General features: G+C 39.3%; 1 protein-coding gene and 1 pseudogene across 1 annotated transcript in view; one reads left to right on the forward strand and one right to left on the reverse strand.

Moving 5' to 3' along the window:
- LOC102853596 (nucleolar GTP-binding protein 1-like) overlaps window positions 1-26,491 on the reverse strand; it is a 64,591-nt gene that overhangs the window by 26,880 nt on the left and 11,220 nt on the right. The window contains exons 6-9 of the mRNA XM_006902728.1: window positions 24,124-24,315; window positions 23,980-24,045; window positions 14,407-14,496; window positions 9,118-9,228 (exon numbers count right to left, since the gene is read on the reverse strand). Coding sequence (XP_006902790.1) covers window positions 9,118-9,228; window positions 14,407-14,496; window positions 23,980-24,045; window positions 24,124-24,315 — 459 coding nt within the window. The remainder of the gene's footprint in view (window positions 1-9,117; window positions 9,229-14,406; window positions 14,497-23,979; window positions 24,046-24,123; window positions 24,316-26,491) is intronic.
- On the forward strand, window positions 7,235-8,546 carry LOC102853192 (annotated as a pseudogene).

A 26,491-nucleotide genomic window follows, 5' to 3' on the forward strand; every position in this document is an offset into this window, starting at 1 on the left:
TTTCTCTTTAATCTTTGTAATGACCTCCTGCACTCTTCCTGGATGATACATTTAACATCCTCCCACAACTCATCTGGTCTTCACTCATTAGTGTTCAAGGCCTCAAACTTGTTCCTGAGATGATTCTGAAATTCAGGTTGTATGAAATTAAAGTCATATTTTGGCTCCTGTGGATTCGATTTAATTTTCCTCAGCTTCAGCTTGAACTTGCATATGAGTAGTTGGTGGTCTGTTCCACAATCTGCTCCTGGCCTAGTTTTCACAGCTGATATTGAGCTTCTCCAGCGGTTTTTTCCACAGATGTAATCGACCTGATCCCTATGCATACCATCAGGTGAAATCCATGTGTATAATCTACGTTTATGTCTCTTTAAAAACGTATTTGCAATGAATAAGTCATTGATCGTGCAAAATTCAATCATTCTATCTCCAGCTTCATTTCTGTCACCAAGTCCACGTTTTCCAACTACTGATTCTTCTTCCCTGAAGATACACAACTAAAAAACTTTTTAGGTCAATAAATGTTAAGTCTGGACAAAGAGGGCCAAAGAGAAGACTGAAGCTTTCAGAATTCAAATGCTGATGGCCTTGCCTGCTGTTAATAAGAAAAGCAAAGGGCCTTGCCTTCCTGGCTGAGTTAGCAGGTCAATTGTGAATCAGAGTGAAATGTCCCTCCCTAAAGACAATGTTATAAAAACCCTCCCCAATAATCTCAGAGTGTGACTTCCTTATTCTGCATCCCAGGAATGAGGAACTTCACCCAGGAGCTCCCTTATTCCTCCCCCCATTTATCAAAACTGCATTAAGCTTTCTCTTGTTCTCTCTGATTCTTCCTTAAGTTTGCTAACTTTAACATATGATTTGAGAAACATGGAGATGAGTGAAGGTGCTGTGCCCCATCTTAAGGTGTGCTGGCACTCCTTACTCTTTCCCGAAATAGCCTGTGCAGTGTCAAGATGCCTGAACAGTAAAGTTCTGCTGCTCTCCCTCTCTCCCATGCTGTTTGTGCAGCTGCTGACAGAATCTCTGCTCCTTTTGTCTTTCTGATCTCTGTATTCTTCCCTCCTGAAGGCTCCAAAAGCTAGACTCAATTGATTTCCAGGCACATTAAGCCTCTACTCCTCCATTCCAAAGCTTTTAAGCTTTCCAGTCCAGACATTGTGAACTCCCATGAGAATTCAGATCTGTTCCACTGGACTTCCATCTGCACATAGCCACAAAGTGCAGATCTGCATCAGAAGGCCAACCAGAAATGCCAGGAATTTCTTCCAGGCTATGACGGCTCTGAGGATGCTCAAGCTGTCTATAGCCTCTCTCTGCTTGTATGAGCTCCTGAGACTCCCAGTTTCCAGAGGACGCTCCGAAACTCCTGTGGTCTCACCCACAGATCTGAGAACCATGGGGTAGGCAATGTCCAGGCTCTCAAGAGATGATGGTCTTTTGAGCTGCCTTCTCTCAAATCTTCTAGCTGAAGATCTCTGCCGCAAGAAACTGATCTTTTTTATGTAACCAAGCAGCCACAATACCAGCTAAGTAACGGCTCTCAATGGCCTAAGAATGAAACCTTTAGTTCGGCATCTAGACACTTTCTGCCAGCAGACTTAAACTTTCTTTTGTTTTGCTCCCATACCTCTCTCTCTCTCTGTCCCAGCCTCCCCCTCCTCCTACTCAGTATCTCCTCCGGAGAGGAGACCACCCAAAGTCAGCCAAGGCTGGATCTCTCTGTCCATTACTATGCCCTCCCTTTTCATTCTGACCAATCCAAACTCAGCCATTCCTATTCCATCTCTTACATCATCTGTTACCAGGGTTAAATGGTTCTGCCAAACTGAACCTCTTTGTTCTCCAGTTGTCCAGCCCTCTTCTATGCCAACAAATCTAGACTCAGGCATTCCTATTTCACTAGTTCCTCCTATGTCCTCTTCAAAAGTTACAAACATTAAAAGTAAGTCCCTTTTGCCTTCAAAATCTGTATCTTTATCTCTAAACAGCTGCAAACTCAGTTACCTTTAATCCTACCAAGAAACCCTTTCAGCTTCTGTTTTCCTAACTCAGCCATATGCAAATGTCTCCTCACCACAGGAAGCCCTTTCCAATTGTCCCTCAGACCCAGCCCTTCCCTAATCCCCCTCTGGAACTCCCAAGGACAAAAAAATTACCAAAGTAAACAACAAGTTCTCACCGCTGCCCAACAACATACAGAAAAAAGATAGAAACTCTCCAAACACTCCAGTTGCCTCCAAACACCCTATTTGAGACCTAGCAGGCCTTTAAAGTTCCAATACCTGAGAGGAATGGACAGAAAAGTAACCTCTTGCCTGACAGAAAGCGAATCTGCAAATATATCTGCCTTAAAGCAGCGGTGACAGGTCAGGTTGGAAAACACCTGCTCCTTTTCTCCAGGTACTCGCTTCAAGCATGGCAAAGAGGGTGGGTCACTGGAGTTAGCAACTACACTAACCCTCACCCTCCAAACCAGAGCCTGCTAATACAGCCTTGTTCTATCTGTGGAGCATGGGGCCATTAGAATACTGGCTCCTCTTCAGTGCCCAGCCCCTGGGTAGTAGCCACTTCAGCTGACCCATTTCCCACCCTGGCTGATCTCTTAGGCCTGGTCACTGGACACTGAAGATACCCAGGTTCAAGAATCCTCACCACTCCTGCTATGTTCTCAAGGTAACCCTTCGGATACTGGGTAAAACAGTTTCCTTTTTGGTTAACATGAGGGCTACCTGTTTAGTACTCGCTTCTTGGGTTCTGTTTTCCCTACCCAGGTCTCAGTAACAGGGATTAAGAGCCTTTTAACCACTCAACTTCTCCTCATTACCCTCAACAAACCTACTTCACTAGACCAGCCTCTCTCTCTTAACACTCTTTCCCTCCAAGTCCCCTTCTACACTACCTTTATCACCAGACACTGTCAACCCTATAATACATCTTTCCATCCCATCTGTAACTTCTCCCTACCAATCTGTTATCATTACTCAAAAAAACCCTCCTCTTTTCCTGCTAGATCCCAAATCCCTGTCTCCAACACAACACTGCAGAAGCTTAAAACTTATCACTACTTGCCTGCTTTCCAATAAACTTCTTATCCCTAAGTAAATGAATAATCTTTTGTTTGCCGTCCCTCCTACCAACTTTTACAAACGCATTGCTCAACTTAACCTCTCAGCCTCCAAAGGATACAGAGTAGTCCCTTCCAAGGCCCAAATGTCTCTCCTCACAGTTACATATATCAGCTTTCAATTGATCCCCACCACCAGAAGTTCAACAGCCAATCAGCACAGAGATATTAAAAACCTCCACCTCTGATGACTAATCAAATCCTCTCTTTTCTCAACGTTATCAGTTTCCTCAAACATTGAATTCCCAACTTTTCCTTACAAGCAAAACCCCTTCATAACCGCAAAGTCCCAAAAATTCATCCCATATAGTTAAAAAGCCTTTCTCAAGCTCCAATACTTCCTTCTACAGCCCCATCCCTTACTTTACCAAATTCTTCTAAACCTTTCCACTTATTCACTGATGAAAAAGGAAGTACTGCTGTTGGTTTTAACAGCCCCTTAAACCTATCTTTACCCCCATTACATACCTCTCTAGGCAGCTCAATATCACAACCCAGGGGTAACAATCCTGCTTACAAACTCTAGCAACAGCAGCTCTCCTCACTAAAAAGCACTGAAACTTACCTTGAGAAGCTCTCTGTAGGTCTTCTCAAGCCATAAGCTTTGAAATCTACTTTCACATCATTTTCTACTGTTACGTCCTCCTAAGCAGATACAGGAACTCTACCTACTTTTATTCAAAAATCCTAATATTTGCCTCTCTCTCCATCACCGTCCTTTCTAAGCTCATTCCAACTAAATTAGGGCCAACTGCTTCTGCTGAACCATAATTTATTTGCCAAACCCTTGCTTTTAGCATCATACCTTATCTCTCTCTCCTTAAACAATTACTCTAAAACACTCAAGACTGTTGCATACCCAGACCCACATCTATAAGTCTAGACCAGGCTACTAAAGTCACTTCAAGAAATGCCATTCTCAAACAGCATGTACCCAGGCCTCTTCAACCACACTAAAATAAGCTTTATACAGTCATCCTGACAACCCCCACAGCTGTTAAGGATATAAGTAACCCCCATTAACACCACCCATCTCAAGTCAAACATGCTCCCCTCACTGAGAGAATTTCCTACACCTCTTAAATGGTAAGTCCTACTACTCTTTGCTTCACTCAGCACTTAAGCCCTAAAAAACTTCCACACAGCAGTCTACTCCAAACATACACCTCATTAGCTCAGCAGATTGCTCTCAACAGATACCAAACAACAATCACCATGTCAATATTACCTAAAGCAGTTTCATCCTATAAATGACCCTTTGCTTACTTCTTATATAACCAAATTCACTCATACTATCAAAAATAACCAAAAAACTGACACAAGTTGACCACATTAGTCATGAAAAATCGGTAACATTTATTATACCAAATTTTTCTATTAAACCCAAAAAAACCCCCAACAAACTTCTACCTAATTTTATCTCAAACTCCTGAAATGCCCTGTGGCAAGCTAGAGTTAAAAAAAAAACACAACTATATCCTACAAGATGTAGTTCCTTGCCCTCTAGCACAATACACATAATCAAAGAGTACACTCTAGATGCCAACACCTAAGTACAAGTCTCCAATGGCATTCTCCAAGCTAAGCAGTCAATACTAGAACAAGTCTCTGGGAAGTCACCAACTATGCAGGCCCCAACTCAAGTCCAAATTATCCAGAGCACCTTACTATTCCTTAAGCAAAGTCAAATAGTGACCAGCCTTTCCCATTTTTCCCTGTGTGCCTCTTTACCTTTGCTAGCAGCAATATCAAGCAATTTCTCTAGACCACACACCACCAAAACACCTCAAGCCATTCCATCAGCCCAAACTGAGTGTTCTACCATTCAAAGGTAGAGAACCAGAGCCTGATAAGCAGACTAAGCCCTCTCACATCTAGCACTCTCTGCAATAGAACATGAGAACTGAACACAATGTTAGCATAAACCAGCCCACTGTAGCAGAACCAAGATAACACTTATAGACTCTATACAGAATTCAACCACAAGCCTTCTCCCAAATTAACTCAAAAACCCATTTCTAGCTTAAATTCTTCCTTCTCTAAAACCAACAGTAATCATAAGCATATTGTTAATAATTGCTCCTTGTCTCTAAGTTCTTACTTCACAGGATCAAGATGAACAACTTAATTCTCCCCAGGTCACTCACTAATCCTGGACCAACTTACTCCAGCCTCTGAGCCCCTAAATTTTTGCCCCGTTCAGCAGGAAGTGGTCAAAAGAAAGGTATGTCACCCTGTTTTATCACTAAAAAGGCTAGGATGTTAAGTCTAGACAACGTTAAGTCCAGACAAAGAAACCAAAGAGAAGAAGCATTCAGAATTCAAACGTTGACAGCCTTGCCTGCTGCTGGTAAGAAGAGCAAAAGGCCTTGCCTTCCTGGCTGAGCTAGCAGGTGGATCATGAATCAGAGTGAAATGTCTGTCCCTAAAGACTCTGTTATAAAAACTCTCCCCAATAAGTTCAGAGCGTGACTTCATCATTCTGCATCCCCAGAATGAGTAACTTCACCTGGGAGCTCCCCTAAACCTCCCTTTAATAAAGCTGCATTAAGCTTTCTTTTGTTCTCTCTGATTTTTTCCCTTAAGTCTGCTAATAGTAAGCCTATGAAAAATTTACAATTACATAAGCCAGTAGGAAAATAAAGCACAACAATGAAACTATCTGTGGTATTATTGTAAAAGTTGGTTTCTTTTAGTCATTAGTTAGTTGTCTCTGGTCTTCAACTACATGTGGTCTTGCCAGTCAGCATAGGGTTGCAAATCGGCATCACCCGTGGGACTAGTATAAGAGAAACAGTGCTTCTCACATTGGGCAGAAAGATCTGAGGCAAGGAAGGCTTGTGGCAAGACTCTGGTGGTAGAGATACTGTGGCAAGGTGTGATCTCAGGTTTTTTGCATTTGGGTCAGAGTTAAAAGGTTTGGCTGTTCTTACCAGGAAGGAGCAGCTAACTTATAACTACTCTGACACAAACTTTGCTGGATGATTTGGATCTGACTGCTGAACTAAAACCACAGCCTGAGCTTATTGAGGAATTGTGCCTTGAACTGTTAGGCTAAAGCCTGGACTTGCATTGTGAGATATTCTTTACCTCTCCTACTCATTTCCCTAATAAACCCCATTGCTGGTACCCTAACTGTGAGTCTCTGAGTCAGCAATGAATAATGAACCTCTGCTGCTGTTCTAAAGGCACCATGGGGCTGGGCTATGGGTTCTTTATCTGTTTTCTGTTCTGGGGCAGTGAGGAGCTGTGATATTCTTACTCCCTCTGGCACTTTCAGAAAGACACTCACAAGCCCTGTGCCCCCACAGCTTGTTTCCTCTTCTTTAGACATGATCTTAAACCACTTGTGATAGCAACTTTGTAAAACACATAGAAAAATATATTCTCCAACTAGTTTTCCTAACAGATGTCACTGAGTCAAATACAACTCTATGAAAAATATCTGAACCCTTAACCTATCCAATGCCATTCTGTTATCTCTAAGAAATCAGAAATGAGAGAGGACTGTTTTATTGCAGACAACACAATGGATTACGAGCTGCACTTTCATGTGTATATATGACAGTACACTAAATATTGTAAAGATATAATGGAAATCTTAAAGAGATCATAACACACTTCTGTTAGTATTTTAAAAATCTATTCTTTTAGTAGGCTTACAGTTTAAAAGTAGCATTAGTCTGTTTGTTGGCTTGTCTCGTTGGTGGTTTCCTAGGCAAACCAAAGGATTAGCAAAGGAAAGGGAGGCACCAACAAGACAGAACAACACAGTGATTGCAATGATGAGCTTAAGCACAGAAGAGATTGCAAAAATGGCACAAATTTGGCAGGGTTTTGTCCTGTTTTAGGCCATGAATCTGAGCTGATCTGAGGACACCGATGATGGAAGTTATGGCACTGGTATTACAATAAGCAACAGGGTCACCAATAGCAGACAGGTTTATGCAAAGCTTCCAGACTAAGAAATACTAGGAAGAAAGGCCCAAAAACCTACTTCCAAAAACTAGCCTTACAAATCACAGCAGAACTCGCTTTGCACACATCATCAAGAGGCAGTGGCCAATAAAGTTTTGACAAGCAAAGATGCTCCTTTTTCTTGGCAAGATGGTGGAAAATGACTTGACTACTCTCAGCATGTGCTTTTTGGATCAGCATCTGGTCTTTTTTGCTGCTTGAGTTTCTCTCCATGAAGGAGATATATAATGAAAAGGAAGCAATTATTACAAGGGAAACTGGATATTCTTAGCAATCCCAACATGATAGACTATGCCATAAAAGTTTACAAAAATCTTTATTTCCCATGATATTCTTCATGCTTTGAGAGAAATAAAGAATCACAGTTGTTGCACAACTAAAACAACTGCAGACAGAGACAGAACCAATTGTGAAGATGTTTGAATACCAAGAAACTACAAGACAAATGAAGTCAAGCAGGGACGGTTAAATGCTATTTGACTACCTGGCAGACAAACACGGTTTTAGGCAAGAATACTTCTAAATACTCTCTACAGATATGCAAAATTCCAATATGAATGTGGTAATTACTCAGGAGGAGCAGAATATCTACTTTTTTAGAGTGGTGTTTCCAGCAACAGACAGAAATGCTTTGGGGAAAACTGGCCTCCGAAATCTTAATGCTGAACTGGATGCAGCCAGGGAAGACCTTACACAATCAAAAAAGAAAATATGTAACTCTGTGAATTCTCCACTACAGTCTCTTTAGCCACAATATGTAACTCTGTGAATTCTCCACTATAGTCTCTTCAGCAGCAAACATGGCTCATTCACTGGTCTCTCTTTGTTTTCTTCAACCACTTCAAAGGTCAAGATAACATTATTGATCTCTGTCTTTACCAGTCACAGTATCTTAATGAAACTCAAGACAATGTGTCCACATTATTCTCCGCTAGCTGACTACAGCAGTCATAACAAAGATCTAGTCAAGGCTATTCAGCACGAATCTTACACATTTACAATTACAGAGTATGTTAACTTTGGCTTTGATGGAGCTCAGAAATAACTAAGGAAATGTGAATCAGTACTTGTGAATGACTTTTTTTTTTTGGTGGCTTATCTTGAGGATTTCCTTGAAAATGCTTATCTCTTCATATTTAAAACATTCTGTGGCATTCATCAGTGTTATCAGCTTTAACATACTGGCAGATAAAGTGAACAAGACCCCAGAAGAAGCTGAAAGGCGGATTGTGAATTCAATTAGAAATGCCAAGATTGATTCAAAATTAGGTCATGTAACTATGGTTAACAATGCAGTCTCACCTTATCCACAAGTGATTGAAAAGATCAAAAGCCTTTCTTTTAGAAGCCAGATCTTGGCCATGAATACTGAAAAGATTCATAATAGAATAGTAGGTCAGAGGCTCCTAACTGGGCAACTTAAGACTTTGGCTTCTACTGAAGAATTTTTAAAGAAAAAGAGATGAGAAAACTAATAAAATCATTATGTACAGTATACATTTCAGAAACAACAAGCTGAGTATATATTTTGAAGGATTTGAATAAAATTGGCTATGTTTCATTTTTAAAAAAGGCAACAGCAACTAGAAGGGGAAGCCATGCTTTTTTAAGTAGTGGACCAATAAGGGCAAAAAAAGACTTTCAGTGGCATAGGTCAGTGCAACATCTATGATGATGGACTGAACATGCCCAAGATTGTGAGAATACTGCTGGTCTGAGAAGCACCTAAGGTTACTATAAACTTAAGTAGTCTGAATGGTTAAATATCTATCAAAAAGATTTCTAAAAGGAATAAATAAAAAGAACTGGTAATTATCTCAATATTGTGAGATGCAGGTTTTTAACACCAAATTTTATATACTTAGTTAGGAATGAAACAATTTATGTAATACACATAGCACACAACAACAACATAATCCCTAGAGGAGAAAACATGCAAAAAAGCATCAACTAGCCCTGAATCAGCCACATAGTGCTCTTATAAAGAAGGCATTCTAAAAAGGTAATCTTACCTTATCATCTCTTTTGTTTGGTACAGCTAAGTGCAATCTATTCAGCACCTCATTCACTTTATTTCCTTTCATTTTGGTTTCAACTCGATGAGCCAAAAGTCTATCACAGGCCTAGTAAAATACAAAACAAAGGACACAGAGATATGAAAACAAAGCAAAATGAGCAACTCTTGACTGATCCTAGAGAAGAATGTCAATCCAGAGTTCCCATTAATTGGTAGATTAAGTTTCAAAGCTTGTGTGCTTTTGGGGTATTTATTACCTATTTTCCCTTTTGAGGAATTTACAACATCATTTCTCTCCAACAGTCATCAGTTTGTCATACAATGATGACTTACATGTTGGTATGCCATCAATAATACCAGCAGGGTCACTCTGATGGGGCAGATTTCACCAGAGCTCAATTAAAAAGGGACAGAACAATCTACCAACAGGGAACTATCAGAAACTCAAGCTGTATTTCTGTAGAGTATGTGGAACAAGAGAGATGACTACTGATTATATTGATCTTGGCTGAAAGCAGAGAATACTAGAATAAACCTTACCTGCATTCTATTGACTATACAAAGACATTTGACCATGCAGACCACAATAAACCATGAATAACTTTGAAACAAATGTAAATCCCAAACTTAACTGTGCTCAAGTCAAACTTATATACAGATCACTAAGCCGTCATTTGAAAAAAACAAAGGGATACTGGGTGATTTAAAACCAGGAATAAATAATGTATCAGAGTTACATGCTTTCACTATACATATCCAATCTGGATATTCAGCAAATAAATCTCAGAAGAGATAAAGAACATGGAATCAAGATTGGAGGAAGACTCACTAAAAATTTTTATTAACACTATGCATTCTTGATTACTTGCAGCAGAGGGTGGAGGGGGTAGCACCACTTAATGATAAAGCTTCAAGAGCACATTCTGTTAAAGTGGATTATATCTCAAAGGAAAGAACAGTAAGTGGAAAAGTAAGATCATCATGCTAAAAACATCTTTAAAGTGATAAAGAGTAGTATCATTTTGAGGACTAAGGTGAATCTGACCCAGACACAGTATTATCAAATGTTTCAAATGTATATGGAAGCTGGAAAAGAATCAAAGGAGAAAATAACATCTTTGAATTGTGATGCTGACAATAAGGAATATACCATGGACTGTCAAAAGAACAAACTTGCTTTAGTAGTAGTATAGCTAAAATGATCAAAGAGATGGACTGAAAAAAATACTGCAACAATGGGCTTAAGCAGAGCAAAGATGGTGAAGATGACACAGGACTAAGCTTCTTCTCTCTGTTGTACATCATCTCACAGTGAGCCAGAGCTGACTCAATGGGACCTAACAATAAGTGCATTTTTCTCATTAATACTTAGCATTTCGAAACTAAATTATCAAATCAGTGTAACTAATCCTGTAACACATTTTAAGGAGCTCTGGTGGTGTAGCCACAGGAAGCTGCCTTACTTAACCAAATGTTATCTCTCTAGTCCTCTTGAATCTTTAGTGGGTATGCAGGAGAAAAGTAGGTCATCTCTTCCTATTCAATTTACAGCCTCCAAAAACCTGTTGGAGAGTCAATTATGAATTGGTCCCAACTTGACAGCAATGAGTTTTTTCAGTAGCACATTTTACTTATATAAAGATGATGAAGCTTCATATTATCTTAAAGCTGAGGGCCAACCTTAGGCAAAACATCTAAGAAGTCCATTACTAAAAGTCACCATTAACTTTTAACTTCTTACTTAACTTCACTTACTTAAGGTTCACTATGAACTTAACCCTGTAACACTGTGACCCTGAGAGATTCTGATTTTCCTCTTCCTAAAGGAGTTTGAAATATATTCTTAACTACTTGCCAATTTCTATATCATTTACATCAAATCATGTCTCCAACTTGAAGGGGGAAAAAAAAAAATCAAACTAATCAAGCAATCAAAATATTTTAATTTGTGCGCCTTTTTCATTCTAGGGGAAAATAGTATAGTAAGAAATAAGACAATGCATATCTAAAAACTTCAACAGAGTAAAAAGAGAAGCTACAGATTGGGGAAAAGTATTTGGTAATGACTTGTCAGATAAGGGACTTATATGCTGAATTTATAAAACACTCGAGCACCACAAGATAAAGGTAAATAACCCAATTGAAAAATGGGCACAGGATATGAACAGACACTTCAAAGACATTCAAATGGCCAACAAATACATAAAGAAATGTTCAAAATCCCTAGCTCTAAGAGAGATGCAAATCAAAACAACTATGAGGTATCATCTCACCCCAGTAAGACTAGCAAAATTTAACAGAGCAGCAAACAACAAATGCTGGCGAAGTTGCGGAGAAAGTGGAACCCTTATTCACTGTTGGTGGGAGTGTAAAATGGTGCAACCACTATGGAAGGCTGTATGGTGTTCTCTCAAAAAGTTGCAAATGGGGAGGGGGAGGGCTGGGCAGGAGAGAAGTGCAGCAATGAATGAACAGAAAGCCAAAATCTCTGTAAATGTAAAAAAAAGTTGCAAATAGAAATATTATTTGACCCAGCGATTCCATTAGGGGAATATACTCTAAAGAAACCATAGATATATGCACACCCATGTTTATTGCAGCTCTGTTCACAATAGCAAAGAGTTCAACAAACAAATAGATAGAGAAGCTGTGGAATACTCACACAGTGGAATACTATACTGCACTGAAAAACAAGGAACTCATGCAATATTATTCAAAATGGGTCACCTTGTAGGACATTCTCCTGAGGGAAATATCTCAGTCACAAAAGGACAGGTGCTGCATGGTGCCACTATTGTAGAATGGGACTGACATCAGGGTTGGCGTGAGACTGAGAAAAAATGGATAAATTATGTATACTACATTGAAATAGATGAGGGAGAGAACTGTTTGAAATTGATATATGATTGGGTATTATGGTTATGACAAGAATCCAGAACAAAGGTTGTGGAGTGGAGTGTATTCAGGGAGGGGGTGGGATTTTATACCAATGAAATAATTTTTCTTTTACTTTTCAAAGAGAACTGTGAATTGGGGAAGGGTGGGCAGGGAGAAAAATGCAACAATGAATGTATGGAAAATCCAAAATCTCTGTAAACATTCATTAAAATTAATTTTATTAAAAAAAAAAAAGAAATAAGTAAGATAGCATGTGAAATCTCACACCAATCTACTTTATCCAAGTTTTTCTCATTCTTCATACTACCTTTCCCCCTTGTACTTTTGACGTTCTAAAACCCTACTTTTTACAGCAGCTCCTTTTGAAATACTAGTCAACCAATCTTTGATTTTAACTTCAGTTTTAGTTACCTAGTGTTGCTGTAAAATAAACAAAACAAATGGGTAGCTTTAACAAACAAATTTATCATCTCAGTGTAAGAGGCTACAAGTCTGAATTTAGGGTGCTGGCTGGCTCTGGGGCAGACCCTTACTCCTCGGTGTTCTTCATGTGGTACTTGCCCCTCTTCCAGCTCCCTGCTGTTGGCCTAACAAGCTTGGCTTAAGACACTCCCTGCAATATAGCCTCATTGACGTAATTGTAAAAAAGAAAAAAAAATCCATTTCTTAATACAACACATCTTTTTGGGACATACAACTAAACTCATAGCATAAACTATCTCTTCAAATTCCCATTATTCAATCAGGTATGAGGGGACAAATCCTAGCCACTCTGAAAGTCAAGCTTATTCCCTAGGAATCTGAAACTGACTTACAACTAACTATTCTTTCGTGGGGTTTCTGAGCCTGTAAATCACACTGGAGATGGTTTTTCTTTTCTGGAGACATCTGTGGACTAGAACCACCAGAGGTTTATCATTTGGCCTAGAGACTAGGCTGCTGGAACACTCTTGCCAGGGGTTCTTGTTGTTATGTGCAGTTGAGTCGCCTGCAACTTACAGCAAACTCATGTACAACAGCCCTAAACCCTGCTCTATCCCTTGCCAATCTTGTTGCCTATGACAAGTCTATCCCCATTACCCCAGTGACTAAATCAATCTATCTCATTGAGGGTCTTCCTCTCCTGCACTGTCCCTCTCCAAGGACTTACCCTGCCTTAGAACATGCCCAAAGTATGTTAGATGAAGCTACAAAATTTTGGACTTTAAGGAGCAGCCTGGCTTCACCCTCTCCAGGACCAACGTGTTTGTTCACCTAGGAGTCCATGGTATATTCAATACTCTTCTCCAGCACCAAAGCTCAAAGGCATCAACTCTCCTTCTATCACCCCTAGTCACTGTCCAGCTCTCTGATGCATAGCAAGTAATTGAAAAGACCATGGCCTATAGCAGGCACACCTTAGTCTCCAGACTGACACTGCAGTACTTTGTAGAATTCTCTGACAGCAGCCTTTCCCAATGCAATTCGTCTTTTAAATTTCCTGCCTGCTAGTACCAAAAGTGTCTCTTCATCATCCATCATGATGCTGCCAATCAGCCCAGTGGTGAGAATCTTTGTTTCCTTGATGTTGAGCTTCAATCCATACTGAAGGCTACAGTCCTTGACCTTCTGCAACAAGTGCTTCAGGTCCTCCTCAGTTTCAGCAAGCAGGGATGTGTCATCTACATAATGAAGACTGTTGATGAGTCTACCTCCAGTTTTGATGCCACACTTCTCCTCATAGAGCCCAGCCTCCTGGACAATCTGTTCCGCATACAGATTGAAAAGATATGGAGGTAAGACACATATCCTTGATGCATACCCTTCCCAATTTTGAACCATGCACTGTTTCCTTCCTGTTCTGACAATTGCCTCTTGGTCCAAGTATAGGTTTCACAAAAGTACAATCAAGTGTTCTGGAATTCCCATTTTTCTCAGAGTCAGCCGCATCTTGTTGTGATCCACATAGTCTAATGCCTTTGCACAGTCAATGAAACATATAGATAAAGACATTCCTCTAGTACTCTCTGCTTTCAGCCAAGATCCATCTGACCTTAGCTATAATTTCCCTAGTGCCTTGGCCTCTTCTAAATCCAGCCAGCAATTCAGACAGTTCTCTGCTTATGTGCTGTTTTTTGGATAATCTTCAGCAGAATCTTGCCTTCATGTGATATCAATGACACTGTTCCATAATTTCCACACTCCGTCGGATCACCTTTCTTTGGAATGGGAATAAATATAGATCTCTTCCAGTCAGATAACACTTACTCATTAGCTACTGTGAAGTATGCAGGGTATCACCAATACACAAAAATCAACACCTCTCCCCTCCATCTCCAATGACAGACTTTTAAAACAAAAGTAAGATAGTAAAACCATAGATCATGGATCATAAGAAAGCACTGACCTCTGTTTTAACCTGAAAAACACCTTCCTCAGTCAGCGTGCTGGCCTCTATTACAGGAAATCCTTCGGTCTGCAAATCTAAAAATATTTTCTGCAAATATAGAGCAAAAATTATTTACATTATTATGCACTCATTTAATCAAATGAGTGTTACACCACTGTTTAATACTTGTGAGTCATTTTAAAAATCAAAAGAAAACTCTTTAGTATTACCACCTCATCCCCCACATAGTATTCCAAGTTTAAGAAAATAAAAATCCAACTATGAGATGTCATCTCACCTCTGTAACAACAGCAGAGTTTAACAGAGCAGCAAACAATAAATGCTGGTGAGCTCGTGTAAAGACTGGAACCTTTATTCACTGCTGGTGGGAGTACAAAATGGTGCAACCACTATGGAAGGCAGTTTAGCACTTTCTCAAAAACTTGGGATACAGAAATACCATTTGACCCAGCAATGCCACTGTGGGGAATATACCCTAAAAAACCAGAACCGTCATCCAAAAAGATACATGCGCTCCCATGTTTATTTCTGCGTAACTCAAAATGGCAAAGAGATGGAAGCAACCCAAATGCCCATCAACAAATAAATGGAAAGAAAAACTACAGTATATTCATATAATGGAATACTACGCAGCACTGAAAAACAATGAACTTGTAAAAGATTACACAACATGGGGGACCCTAGAAGATACTAATCTGAGTGAAACATCTCAGTTTAAAAGGACAAATAGTGCATAGCACCATCGTTATAAAACAGGTCTGACGTGGAGAATTTGGGAGGAGAATAAGGTAAGAGTAGATAGATAATGACCGTTGCATTGGAACAGATGAGAGAAAGAACTGTCTAAAATGAATATATGATTAGGTATTTGTACAACAACAGCTCAGAATAAGAGATATATCATTGCAAAGAGGAGTAGGGCAGGGGAGGAATTACCTAACAATGAATGAATATTAAAAGGAAAAAGTGAACTTGGGGAGGGCAGGCATGGGGGTAAAATGTGCAAAAGTGAATGAATGAAAATATAACTTCTCTGGTTCACTAAAATAAAAATTAAAATAAAATTTTATTTAAAAAAGAAATAGAAGAAAATACAGACCACTGTGAGGAAAAAACCAGATTACAGCGACCCCATCCTAAGCTATTAAGTGCTAAAAAAATGAAACTTTCAGGTAAAATCAAGGTATTGATTTCGATTTCTAGAAATGTTTTCAATGTAAGATGTCAATTCTTTAAAATACATTTAATGCTTTACTGACAGAAAACAACATAAAAATTCTTATGAATCTAGACACTTAGAACCCACCAAAATCTGATTAGAAATTTCATTTAGCTCAAACTCAAAATTTCACCATGGATTAGACAAATAGTTACAATTTTTTTCTTAATTTAAGGCTACTCCTGAAAAACACTTATTTCTACTTTTATAAGGTCTAGCTTAACAAGTTTAGAAATTTCCTTTTCTTGTGGAAAGAAGTCTTATAAAGTCTAGGCTTCAGTATCAATTATGCCAACTTTCAGTGGCATGTTTGTGCAAAAATAAATATACATCATAGGAAAAAGAGATTCTCATGCAAAATTTATACAGAGACTAAGAAGCTGTTTTTCAAACAGAACAAGGGAACACTGAACCGCTTAAAATCAAGAAAGTTGTGCAAATGTTGTGTCTTGAGCAAAAAAATGTGAGAAGCTGGATTATATGAAGAATGTGACGCTGAGATTAGAGGAAGTTGCGCCAACAACCTACATAATATTGATTACGTGGCCTACCTTACTGAAACGAGTAGGACTTGAAATACTTGCTACAGAAGATCAAAGACTTCAATATGGATTATATCTCAACATCAAGAAAACAAAAATCCTTACCAAAAGACCAACAACCCTTGATAGGATAGAGAAAAGATTAAACTTATCACTGATTTCATCTTTACTTGGCTCCGTAGTCAAGAAATCAAAAAGATGTTTTGCACTAGAAAAAAATGTCAAAGCTAGGATGTTAAAGACTAACATGTGCCTAACCCAAGTCATGGTCTTTTCAATTATTTTTCAGGCATCTAAAAGTTGGATAATGAATAAAGATGGCAGAAGAACTAATGCTTTTGGTTTGTAGTGATGGAGAAGAGTACCAGGGACTGCCAAAAGAACAAGCAAATAAGAAGGCAGTACAACGAGGCAGCTCCTTAGAGGCAAGAAACACAAAATTTTACTTTACTACACTGGGTATGTTGTTCAAAGGGGCCAGGCCTTGCGGGAAAAGTGGAAGGTAAGAGAGGGAGATCCTCAACAAGATGGATGGACATAGTGGCTGTTAACAATGAGCTTGAGTGTTTTCGGAAATCCTGACGCAGGATAAGGCAATGTTCAGATCTGGTTTTTTGCACTGTTGCTCTGAACTAGTTGCCTGTGGCTGAACTGTGATTCAGAGTGATCCTATCACGATGAAGGAGAACCATCCCATAGGGTTTCCAAGGCTGTAACCTTAATACAAACAGACAGCCACATCTTTCTCCCATGGCCAAGTAGGAACCACCGACCATTCTGTTAGTGGCAGAGTACTTAATCTCTGTGCCGCCAGAGGTCCTTTGGACAGGACAATGATGGGCAATCAACTCCCATAAGATTAACTACATCTGAAGACCGACTGGAGGATCAACTACCAATCAGTTACAACTTTTGGGTAGACAATGATTCTATGTTACTATTCAAGTCAAATTATAGTAGCTACTACTTGCTTTCCAATTCATTAAGTCTTCCCAACAATCTCATAATATATACAGTATTAATTCCGTAATTAGGCAAATAATTTGAGAGTCATACAGGTTATTAGTAGTTAACTTTCCCCTACCGTACAGCTAATAAATGCATTTGAACACACCAAATCACAAAGTATAAGCAACCCTTCTAGCGTTACCTACTTCGTCTTTATGCATGTGAGTTTGTCAAGTTGATTCCAATGCATGGCAATCCCATGTGGAACTGCCTATAGTAAAACTGCACCATACAGTTTTCTTGGCCATCATCTTTTCTAGATTTTCAGTCCTCTCTTCTATGATGTCATTGGGTGGATTTTAAACTAGCACTCTTACAATTTTTATGTTGTTTTACCCTTGCCTTAATCGATATTATGTTTCATACAATCATTTCCATATATTGCGTTCTATAAAATTAATCACCATGGAACTAGGCTCACTATTACCCTGTCTTTTCAGGTCTCTGCCAGATCTTTTCCATTTCCTTTACCTCCTCCCTCCGCCTATCAAACCGTGAAATTCTGTGACTCCCCCCTATATATTCTCACCTTCTCCTCCCACTCCTTCCTTCCTTGAACCCCTATACCTATTTTACTAGTTGTCCTTCTATTTTTACAATAATGGTCTTATGCAATATTTGTCCTTACGAGACTGAGTTCGTTTACTCAGCACAATGCTCTCCACTCTCTCTCAAGTTATATAGTTTTTAAAAAATTATTACTCTTGAATGCTGCACAATATTCCATAAAGTAAATGTACAATTTCTCAATCCTTTCAGCTGTGCCTGACATCTGGGCTGTTTCAATATTCCTGTGATGGTTACTGATACAGCTATGAACATTGGTGCACAAATCTCAGTTGGTGTCTCAGTTCTAATTTCCATGTGGTATATACTTTGCAGTGGAATAGCTGGGCCATACAGAGTTTCTAAGTTCAGCTTTTTGAGGAAGCTCCAAGCTGTCTTCCATAGGATGTCTTCCATATAGCCATACCATTTTACAGTCCCACCAACAATGTATGAGCGTTCCCACCTCTCCACATCTTTCCCAATGTCTATTGCTTGCTGCCCTGTTAAACTTTGCCACTACTGCTGTGAGATGGTACCTCATCATGGTTTTTATTTGCATCTCTCTTATTGTCAGTGACTTTGAGTATTTCTTCATGTGTCTGTTAGTCATCCAAATGTCTTCCTCTGTTAAAATTCTTTCCATTTCTTTTGCCCATTTTGTAATTGGGTTATCAGTCTTTTTCTTCTGGAAGTCATATAGTATTCTGTGTGTGTTATGAGACCCTTTGTCTGAGATGTTATTACCAAATGATTTTTCCCAAACATAGGCTTTATTTTTACTCTGTCGGAAAGTTATTGATGCACACAGGGATTTAATATTTAGATGGTTTCATTCATCAATTTTATTCTCTTCTGACTGTATATTTCTCGCTGTATTTGTCAGCCTCCTTATACCACAGACTAAAGCTTCTCAGTTGAGTCTGTTTGTCTCTTATCAATTTTACGATTTGAGGTTTATTCATAGATGTCTGATCCATCTTGAGTTTATTTTTGTGTATGGTGTTAGATATGGATCCCATTTTAGCTTTTTTGCAAGTAACAGTCCAGATTTGCCAGTATCATTTGTTGAAGAGGATGTCATTTTCCTGTTTGATAGGCTTTATTTCCTTGTCAAATATCACTTGACAATAGATAGATAGGTCCATTTCTGGATTCTCAGTTCTGCTCTTTCGGATATTACAGCTGTATGGTAGGTTTTACAATCAAGGAGTGCTTTGCCTCCCACTTAATTTTTTTCAGAAGTGTTTTGCTTTTGCTTTTGTGAAATCTCTTTCATCTACAAGTAACTTCACAACTGCCTTTTCAATCTCCTTGTAGGTCTTGTTTCTTGGACAAGTGTTTTGTAGTCTTCTTTGTTAATGTCTTTTTTATCTCTAGCCAGGTTTATTCCTAGGTATCTCAATTTGTAAATGGTACTGCTTTCTTGGTTTCCTTCTCTGGGTTTTGTTACTATGGAGTTTTGTTACTATGTTAATCTTCTATCCTGCCACTCTACTAAATTGGTCCACTAGTTCCAACAGTTTTTCTGTTGAGTGTTTGATGTGTTCTCTGTACACTATCATATCATTTGTATATGGCAAGAAAACCTGTCTATCTTTTTAGAACACTGAAAAGTATTTCTAGCAACCATAAAACTTCTCTTCCTTTCATTAAACTGTATTTTAGACTGAAAAATGAAAGCTAAACTTAGGACATATTTGAGTTCTTCAAAGACAAGTCAACTATTGGAGGTCTGTGTTTATACAACTGTTGTTGTTGACTGCCGTCAAGTTGAGCGTGGCTCATAGCAACCCTATGAACAAAAGGTCTGAAGTCTTTCTATAACTACTGACATTGAACCAAGTTCATAGTTTCCAGAGGCATGTTGTTTAGGAAATGGATGTGACTCCTGCTTCCAAACCTACCTTAAACTGGGAACTCCACCAAACTGTCCACCGTTTGTAACCGTTATAGCATTTAATACCCCAATGACACAAGGTTCGGCATTACAGCAATGCCAGGTGACCTCAGAATAGCATACTGACAGAAGAGTGCTGTACCACTTAGAAGAATGTTCCTCCAAAATATATTAACAACTAACTTTAAATACAAAGGCCCTCCTCGAGGTCATACTGACTCAAAACAAGAGGCTTAAAAAACCAACCAATATAGTATGTTTTTGTTATGTGCGGTTGAGTCGCCTGCAATGTACAGCGATCCTATGTGTAGCAGCTCTGAATCCTTCCCTGTCCTGAGCCAGACTCACTAATTCACCAACCCCCACTCTCCCAGATACTGAATCAATCAATCAATCTCATCCAGGGTCCTCTTCTCCTGAGTTGTCCCTCAACTCTTGCTAGCACAATGTCCTTCTTGAAGGTCTCTCCTGGCCACATGCCCAAAATATGTGAGACAGAGCTTCCTAACTTCCAAGGAGAGATTTGGCTTCACCCTTTCCAAGACAGATCTATTTGTTTTCTTTGCAATCTATGGCATGTTCAAGACTCATCTCCAGCACCAGTGACTCATAGTTGACCCTCCAGTGGATTTTCAGAGGCAGTAAATCACAAGGGACCATATACCCACCTTTCTCCCATATAGCAGCTAGTGGATTCAAACCATGTACCTTTGCATTGGTAGTGCAATTCCTTACTACTAAATCATGTGCGTTTCTAACAACATCAAAGGTAAAAGTGATACTAATGGTGCCCCACACCAGGACTCTATTTTAAGGCCTATGATTCTATGGCACATAACAACAACAACATAGAGAGAACTCAGTTGGCCTAGTGTACAGAAAGTGATGCTACCAAGCCAAAGGTGAGTGACTTTAATCTGCAGCCCTCAGGCCTGGTTTTAATTGTTTTTGGTCAAACATTCTTCTAGGTCATATAGCCCTGGTCTGTTCACTTGCTGTATAGAGGTAACTCATGGTTGCTGTAAAGCTGAACACTGTGACACTGATGTGTCAAAATGTGATAATGGTTACCCGTGGTGGACAGTGTTTGGTGCAGCTCCCCAATTAAAACAAGCTTGGAAGCAGGAGTGGCACTTTCAAAATAGCTTGCCTCTGGAAACCCTATGAACTTGGAGAAATGACGAAAGTTATACAAGTGTTCAGGTCTTTCATTCAAAGGGTCACTAAGAGTCAACTACGACTCGAAAGCACTTAACAATAACCACTCCTATTATAACCTATGGTCATACACAAAGACATTCATACAAAGATTTAGTAGATGGTATTTCTACATGTTTATCTGTATGTGCTATAAATATGTTCACATATACAGTAGAGTAAAAATAAGCAAAGTTATTTAGCTTCTTGGCCATAACCAAACACCTGGAAGTAATCAGTTGCTAGGCCTAGGGCCTCAGGACCACATTCCTGGGGAATATCAAGGTCACTTGGTATAATCAGTTCACAAAGACATCCTCTACAACCCACTTTGATGAGCAGTGATTAAGGTCTTAAAAACTTAAAAGTGAGTGGTCATCTAAGGAGTCCTTTCTCTAAAGAGAAGAAAATGAAAACAATTATGCAAAGTTCTAATGGACCATATAAACCTCAACTTCCATAACTCAGGGACTGAAAGAACTAGAGGACATTTGAGTACCACTAACACTGTGAAAGAGATTACAATAGAAAGTCAGAAGGCCTTTGGCAAAGTGGAGAAATATGTGGAACAAAATGGTAAGAACAGCAGGTCAGCTTTACCAGTCTGACAGAGACTGGTGGAACACTGAGACTATGATCTTGGTTATCCTTCAAGTCCAGAAGTAGTTCAAGTCCTGTAGCTCAACTTTTACTCATGTAACAAGCAGTTTTATAAGGTGAACAATATTATGAGGGAGCTCATCACTCCTTAGAACAATAAGCCACTGAAGACCAAAAGATAAAATTTGCCTACTTACAAAGGACAGATTGTAGGAAGGGATAGGACAAAAGGATGAATGAAAATGAGAATGTCATGATGTGGGGACTGTAATCAAAGTCACAAAACAACATGTGCTAAGAACAACTGAATGGAAAACTAATTTGCTCCATAAACTTTCACTCAAAGTAAAGTTTAAAAAAAGAACCAATATTCTAGTATAATGCTGTCAAAACAAATACCCTAAAAGATTTCTCCTAAAAAAGGACCACTACATCAAAATAGTTGGAAAAATTATACAAAAGAATTCTCATAAATTTATACAAGATACTTTGAGGTAAAAAGCAAACAAGCAGATTTTAAAACCATCAGACGGAGGAGCTCCACCACCAGGGAAGCCGCTGGGCATGCCTCCGGACATGCCCCCAGCACTCTGGTACAGCTTGGTGATGATGAGGTTACAGACCTTCTCTAGTTCCTTCTGCTGATCCTCAAATTCCTCCTTTTCTGCAGTCTGATTCTTATCAAGCCAGTAGATCATTTCATTGCACTTTGTCAAGGATCTTCTGCTTGTCCTCATCATTGATCTTGCCTTGAACTTTTCATCTTCAACTGCTGCTTTCATATTAAATGCGTAAGACTCAAGGGAATTCTTAGAAGACACTTTATCTCTTTGCTTCTCATATTCAGCTTTGTCCTTCTCAGCCTCCTGGACCATTCGTTCAATGTCTTCCTTACTCAAGCGGCCCTTATCACTGGTGATGGTAATCTTGTTTTCTTTCCCAGTGCTCTTGTCAACAACAGAAACATGAAGGATACCATTGGCATCAATATCAAATGTGACTTCAATCTGAGGAACACCGCGAGGTGCAGGTGGTATCCCACTGAGTTCAAACTTGCCAAGCAGGTTATTATCTTTGGTCATGGAATGCTCACCTTCATAGACCTGAATGAGTACATCAGGTTGGTTGTCAGAGTAGGTTGTGAAGATCTGCGTCTGCTTGGTAGGAATGGTAGTATTCCGCTTGATGAGGACAGTCATGACTCCACCAGCAGTTTCAATACCAAGAGAATGTGGAGTGACATCCAGGAGCAGCAAATCTTGACCATTTTCAGATTTGTCTCCAGAGAGAATGGCTGCCTGGACAGTTGCACCATAAGCAACAGCCTCATTTGGGTTGATGCTCTTGTTCAATTCCTTTCCATTGAAGAAATCCTGAAGAAGCTTCTGAATCTTGGGAATTCTGGTAGAACCACCCACCAGGACAATATCATGAATCTGTGACTTGTCTAGCTTAGCATCCCTCAGGGCTTTCTCCACAGGGTCCAGAGTGCCACTCAATTCTTCAAAGCTGGCTCGGGTAATGAAAGTACAGAAGTCGATTCCCTCATACATAGAATCTATCTCAATACTGGCCTGGGTGCCAGAAGAAAGTGTGCGCTTTGCATGCTCACAAGCAGTGCAGGGGCATCTATCTGACAGCCCTCTTGTTTTCACTGATGTCTTTCTTATGCTTGCACTTGAACTCTGCAATGAAATGGTTGACCATTCTGTTATCAAAGTCTTCTCCACCCAAGTGGGTGTCTTCAGCTATAGACTTGACCTCAAATATCCCATCTTCAACAGTGAGGACTGACACATCAAAAGTGCCACCTCCTAAGACAAAGATCAGTACATTCCTTTCAGCACCAACCTTTTAGTCTAAATCATAAGCAACAGCAGCATCAGTTGGCTCATTGATGATTCGGAGGACACTGAGGCCAGCAATGGTTCCAGCATCTTTGGTAGCCTGGTGCTGAGAGTCACTGAAGTAGGCTGGTATAGTGACAACAGCATTGGTAACAGTCTTCCCAAGGTAGGCTTCTGCAATTTCCTTCATCTTTATGAGAACCACAGAGGACCCCTCTTCTGGATAGAAACTTTTGGTCTCTCCTTTATATTCGACTTGGACCTTGGGCCTGCCTGCATCGTTCACCACCATGAAGGGCCAGTGTTTCATATTAGACTGCCCAACAACATCATCAAATCTTCATCCAATGAGACGTTGGGCATCGAATACTGTGTTAGTAGGATTCATTCAATCATTCGGTATGGGTAAATGTGACATAGCTTGAGGTGGTCTGGTTGCCTTGATCATTTGCAATGATTTCCACTTTCCCATGCTGGAAGACCCCTACACAGGAGTAGGTGGTGCCAAGATCAACGCCAACTGCAGGGCCCTTGGACATGGTTGTTTAGTGCAGGTCACAGGTGGTGGAGGGGGAAAACCATACCTCAAGGCTGCCACTGCACTAAGTGAGCTAAGGTATTTTTTTTATATTTCAGTCAAAAAGAGATCTGAACTTGGTGTGAAGCAGCACTGATATTATAATTACTAAATAAAATATTTAAATGATTTACCTGATTATCTTCAGAAAGTTCAGCTATTCTCTTCACGTCACATTTGTTTGCTACAACAATAAGTGGCTAGCAAATAAGAAAAATAATAGAATTAATATCTTCATACTGCAGGTAATAAATGAATATACTAGTTAGTATATTTACCTTATTGATAAACAAAGGCCTGATGTTTTGGAAGAGTTCAAGTTGCTCCTTCAATCCATGACCACACTGCTCAGATAGATCCATCATGTATAGGACGGCAGCACGTAAGTGTGCCAGTGCTGTGATGGCTTGCATCTCAATGGTGTTCCGATCCTCCAGAGGATGATCCAAAATTCCAGGAGTATCAACAACCTAAATGTCACATATCTTTATTCCTATGTATACTAACAATACACATACTTCTATATTTATGAAGTTCTTGCCCAGTACACATTCACATAGTATTCACATACTCAACGTAGGAGATGTGACGAAATTAGCATATGAGCCAATGATACTGCGAGAAATAATTTTTCCCTTTATTAGCTAATATTATAAAATTTAAAAGTGAATTAACCGATAAATAATTACATGGCTTAAGAATTACTTAATAACAAAAGAAGAATAAATGGCAAGAGAGAAAACAAATGAGAAATGTTGCTGCTATTATGTACAGCGAATCAAATGTGAATCATAGCAATCCTATGAATCCTGCCTTATCCTGAGAAAATTTCACGGTCTCTAACACACCTATCTCCAATATCCCAGTAACTGCATCAATCCATCTTATCCAGCGTTTTCTTCTCTTGCACTGTCCTTCCACCTTTCTAAGCATGACTCCAAGGACTGGCCCCTCCTGGCCACATGTCCCAAGTAAGTAAGACAGAGCTTCAAAATCTTGACCTCCAAGGAACAACTTGGTTTCACCCTTTCCAGGACAGACCTGTTTGTCCTCTTGGTAGCCCATGGTATGTTCAATACCCAGTTATCTGATACACTCAACAAAAATTACAAACTTTACTTCATTAAGACTATACTAAATGGATTTTGGTTCTTAGTTTGAAGGTCATGGTCTCATGATACATCTCAATTAACTGGCCTAATACACCTTCCTTTGGTGAGTCTTAAATGCAGTCACTAAGGTGTAAACTATTGGTCTCTCCCTGTCTGAAACAAAGGAAGAAAAGCAAAGATGTACAGAATCAACTAAACAACTTCTGGAACCTTAACTTCCACAACACTGAGATCCAAACAACTAGATGTTGCGCGGCTAGCACTCCTACCACTCTAAAAGAACTCACAGTAGAAAGTCTTGAATTGGGTAGAGGGAAATGTGCAGTTGTACTAGTCCAATAGAGACTGGTAGAACTCCCAAAGCCCTCAGTCACCCTTTGAAAAAAACTCCCCCCCCCCACCCCGCATGTATCAACTTTTTCCCAAACATATCTAGGTCTGTATGGTTAACAGTAGCACCAAGTAAGCACTCACTCCTTTGAATAAACAACCATATAAGCTTAAAAAGAGCAGCATTTGACCAAGGATATAAAGCCCAGGAAGGCAAGGGGAATTGCAGGGAGAAGAGCACAATTACATTATTGTTGAGTACCATCGAGTCAGAATCAACTCACAGCTGACCCTTCAGGGGGTTTTAGCAGCAGTAAACTGCACAGAAGTGCCCATTTTTCTCCCATGGAGCAACTCATGGATTCCAACCACGTACCTTTGTATTGGCAGTGCAATTCCTGACGATTAAACCACCAGAGCTCCCCTGGTGCAGTTATGTTGTACTCTTTAACTAATGTTGCTCATATGGGATTACATTACTAACACCAATCGGACAAGAAAACTAAAGTATAGTGAAGAACAAATCAAAAGATGTTGTTTCAAGATTTAGAATGTAATCCGTATTATGAATTGTACATGCGCAAACTGTTGAATTGCTGTATGCTTTTCTGTGCATATTCTCAACAACAACAAAAGATTTATTGATAACTGTAAAATTAAAAAAAATTGCTCTGATACATTCAAATAGTACGTATCACTTCTATTAGCAGAGCAGAAATGACAACGAGCCCTTCATTTCAGTAAAAATGTAACATGATTAAATAGAATACAGAAATCCATGCTGTTAGCTGGCTGCTTCTGTAAGTAACATCAGGGAAAAGTGAAGCCGTCCTGTGGTTCTATTAACACACACACACACACACACACACACACACACACCGCTTTTTTTAACCCCAAAGCTCAGTTAGGTTTTCTTGAATTAAGAAATGTCAATGACATGGTGACTTTTAAAAATATTTTCCAAACATTCATAGATTCTCTTCAAAAGACACTGTTCAAAGTTGATTCTATACTAAGTGCATTATAAAATGAGAATGATTACAACAATGAATGAATGGAAATCCAAAGCCTCTGTAAATTTTCACTGAAATTAATAACAAATTTAAATTAAAAAAAAAAATTAAGTTAGAGTAAGGATGGCAATGGAACCACCTTACTTCTGTAACTTGATTTGTGCCACTATTAGAACCTCTACTCAGAATAT

Source organism: Elephantulus edwardii, unplaced genomic scaffold (genome assembly GCF_000299155.1).
Source record: "Elephantulus edwardii isolate Elephantulus edwardi_28Jun2011 unplaced genomic scaffold, EleEdw1.0 scaffold00443, whole genome shotgun sequence".
Lineage (NCBI taxonomy): Eukaryota > Metazoa > Chordata > Mammalia > Macroscelidea > Macroscelididae > Elephantulus > Elephantulus edwardii.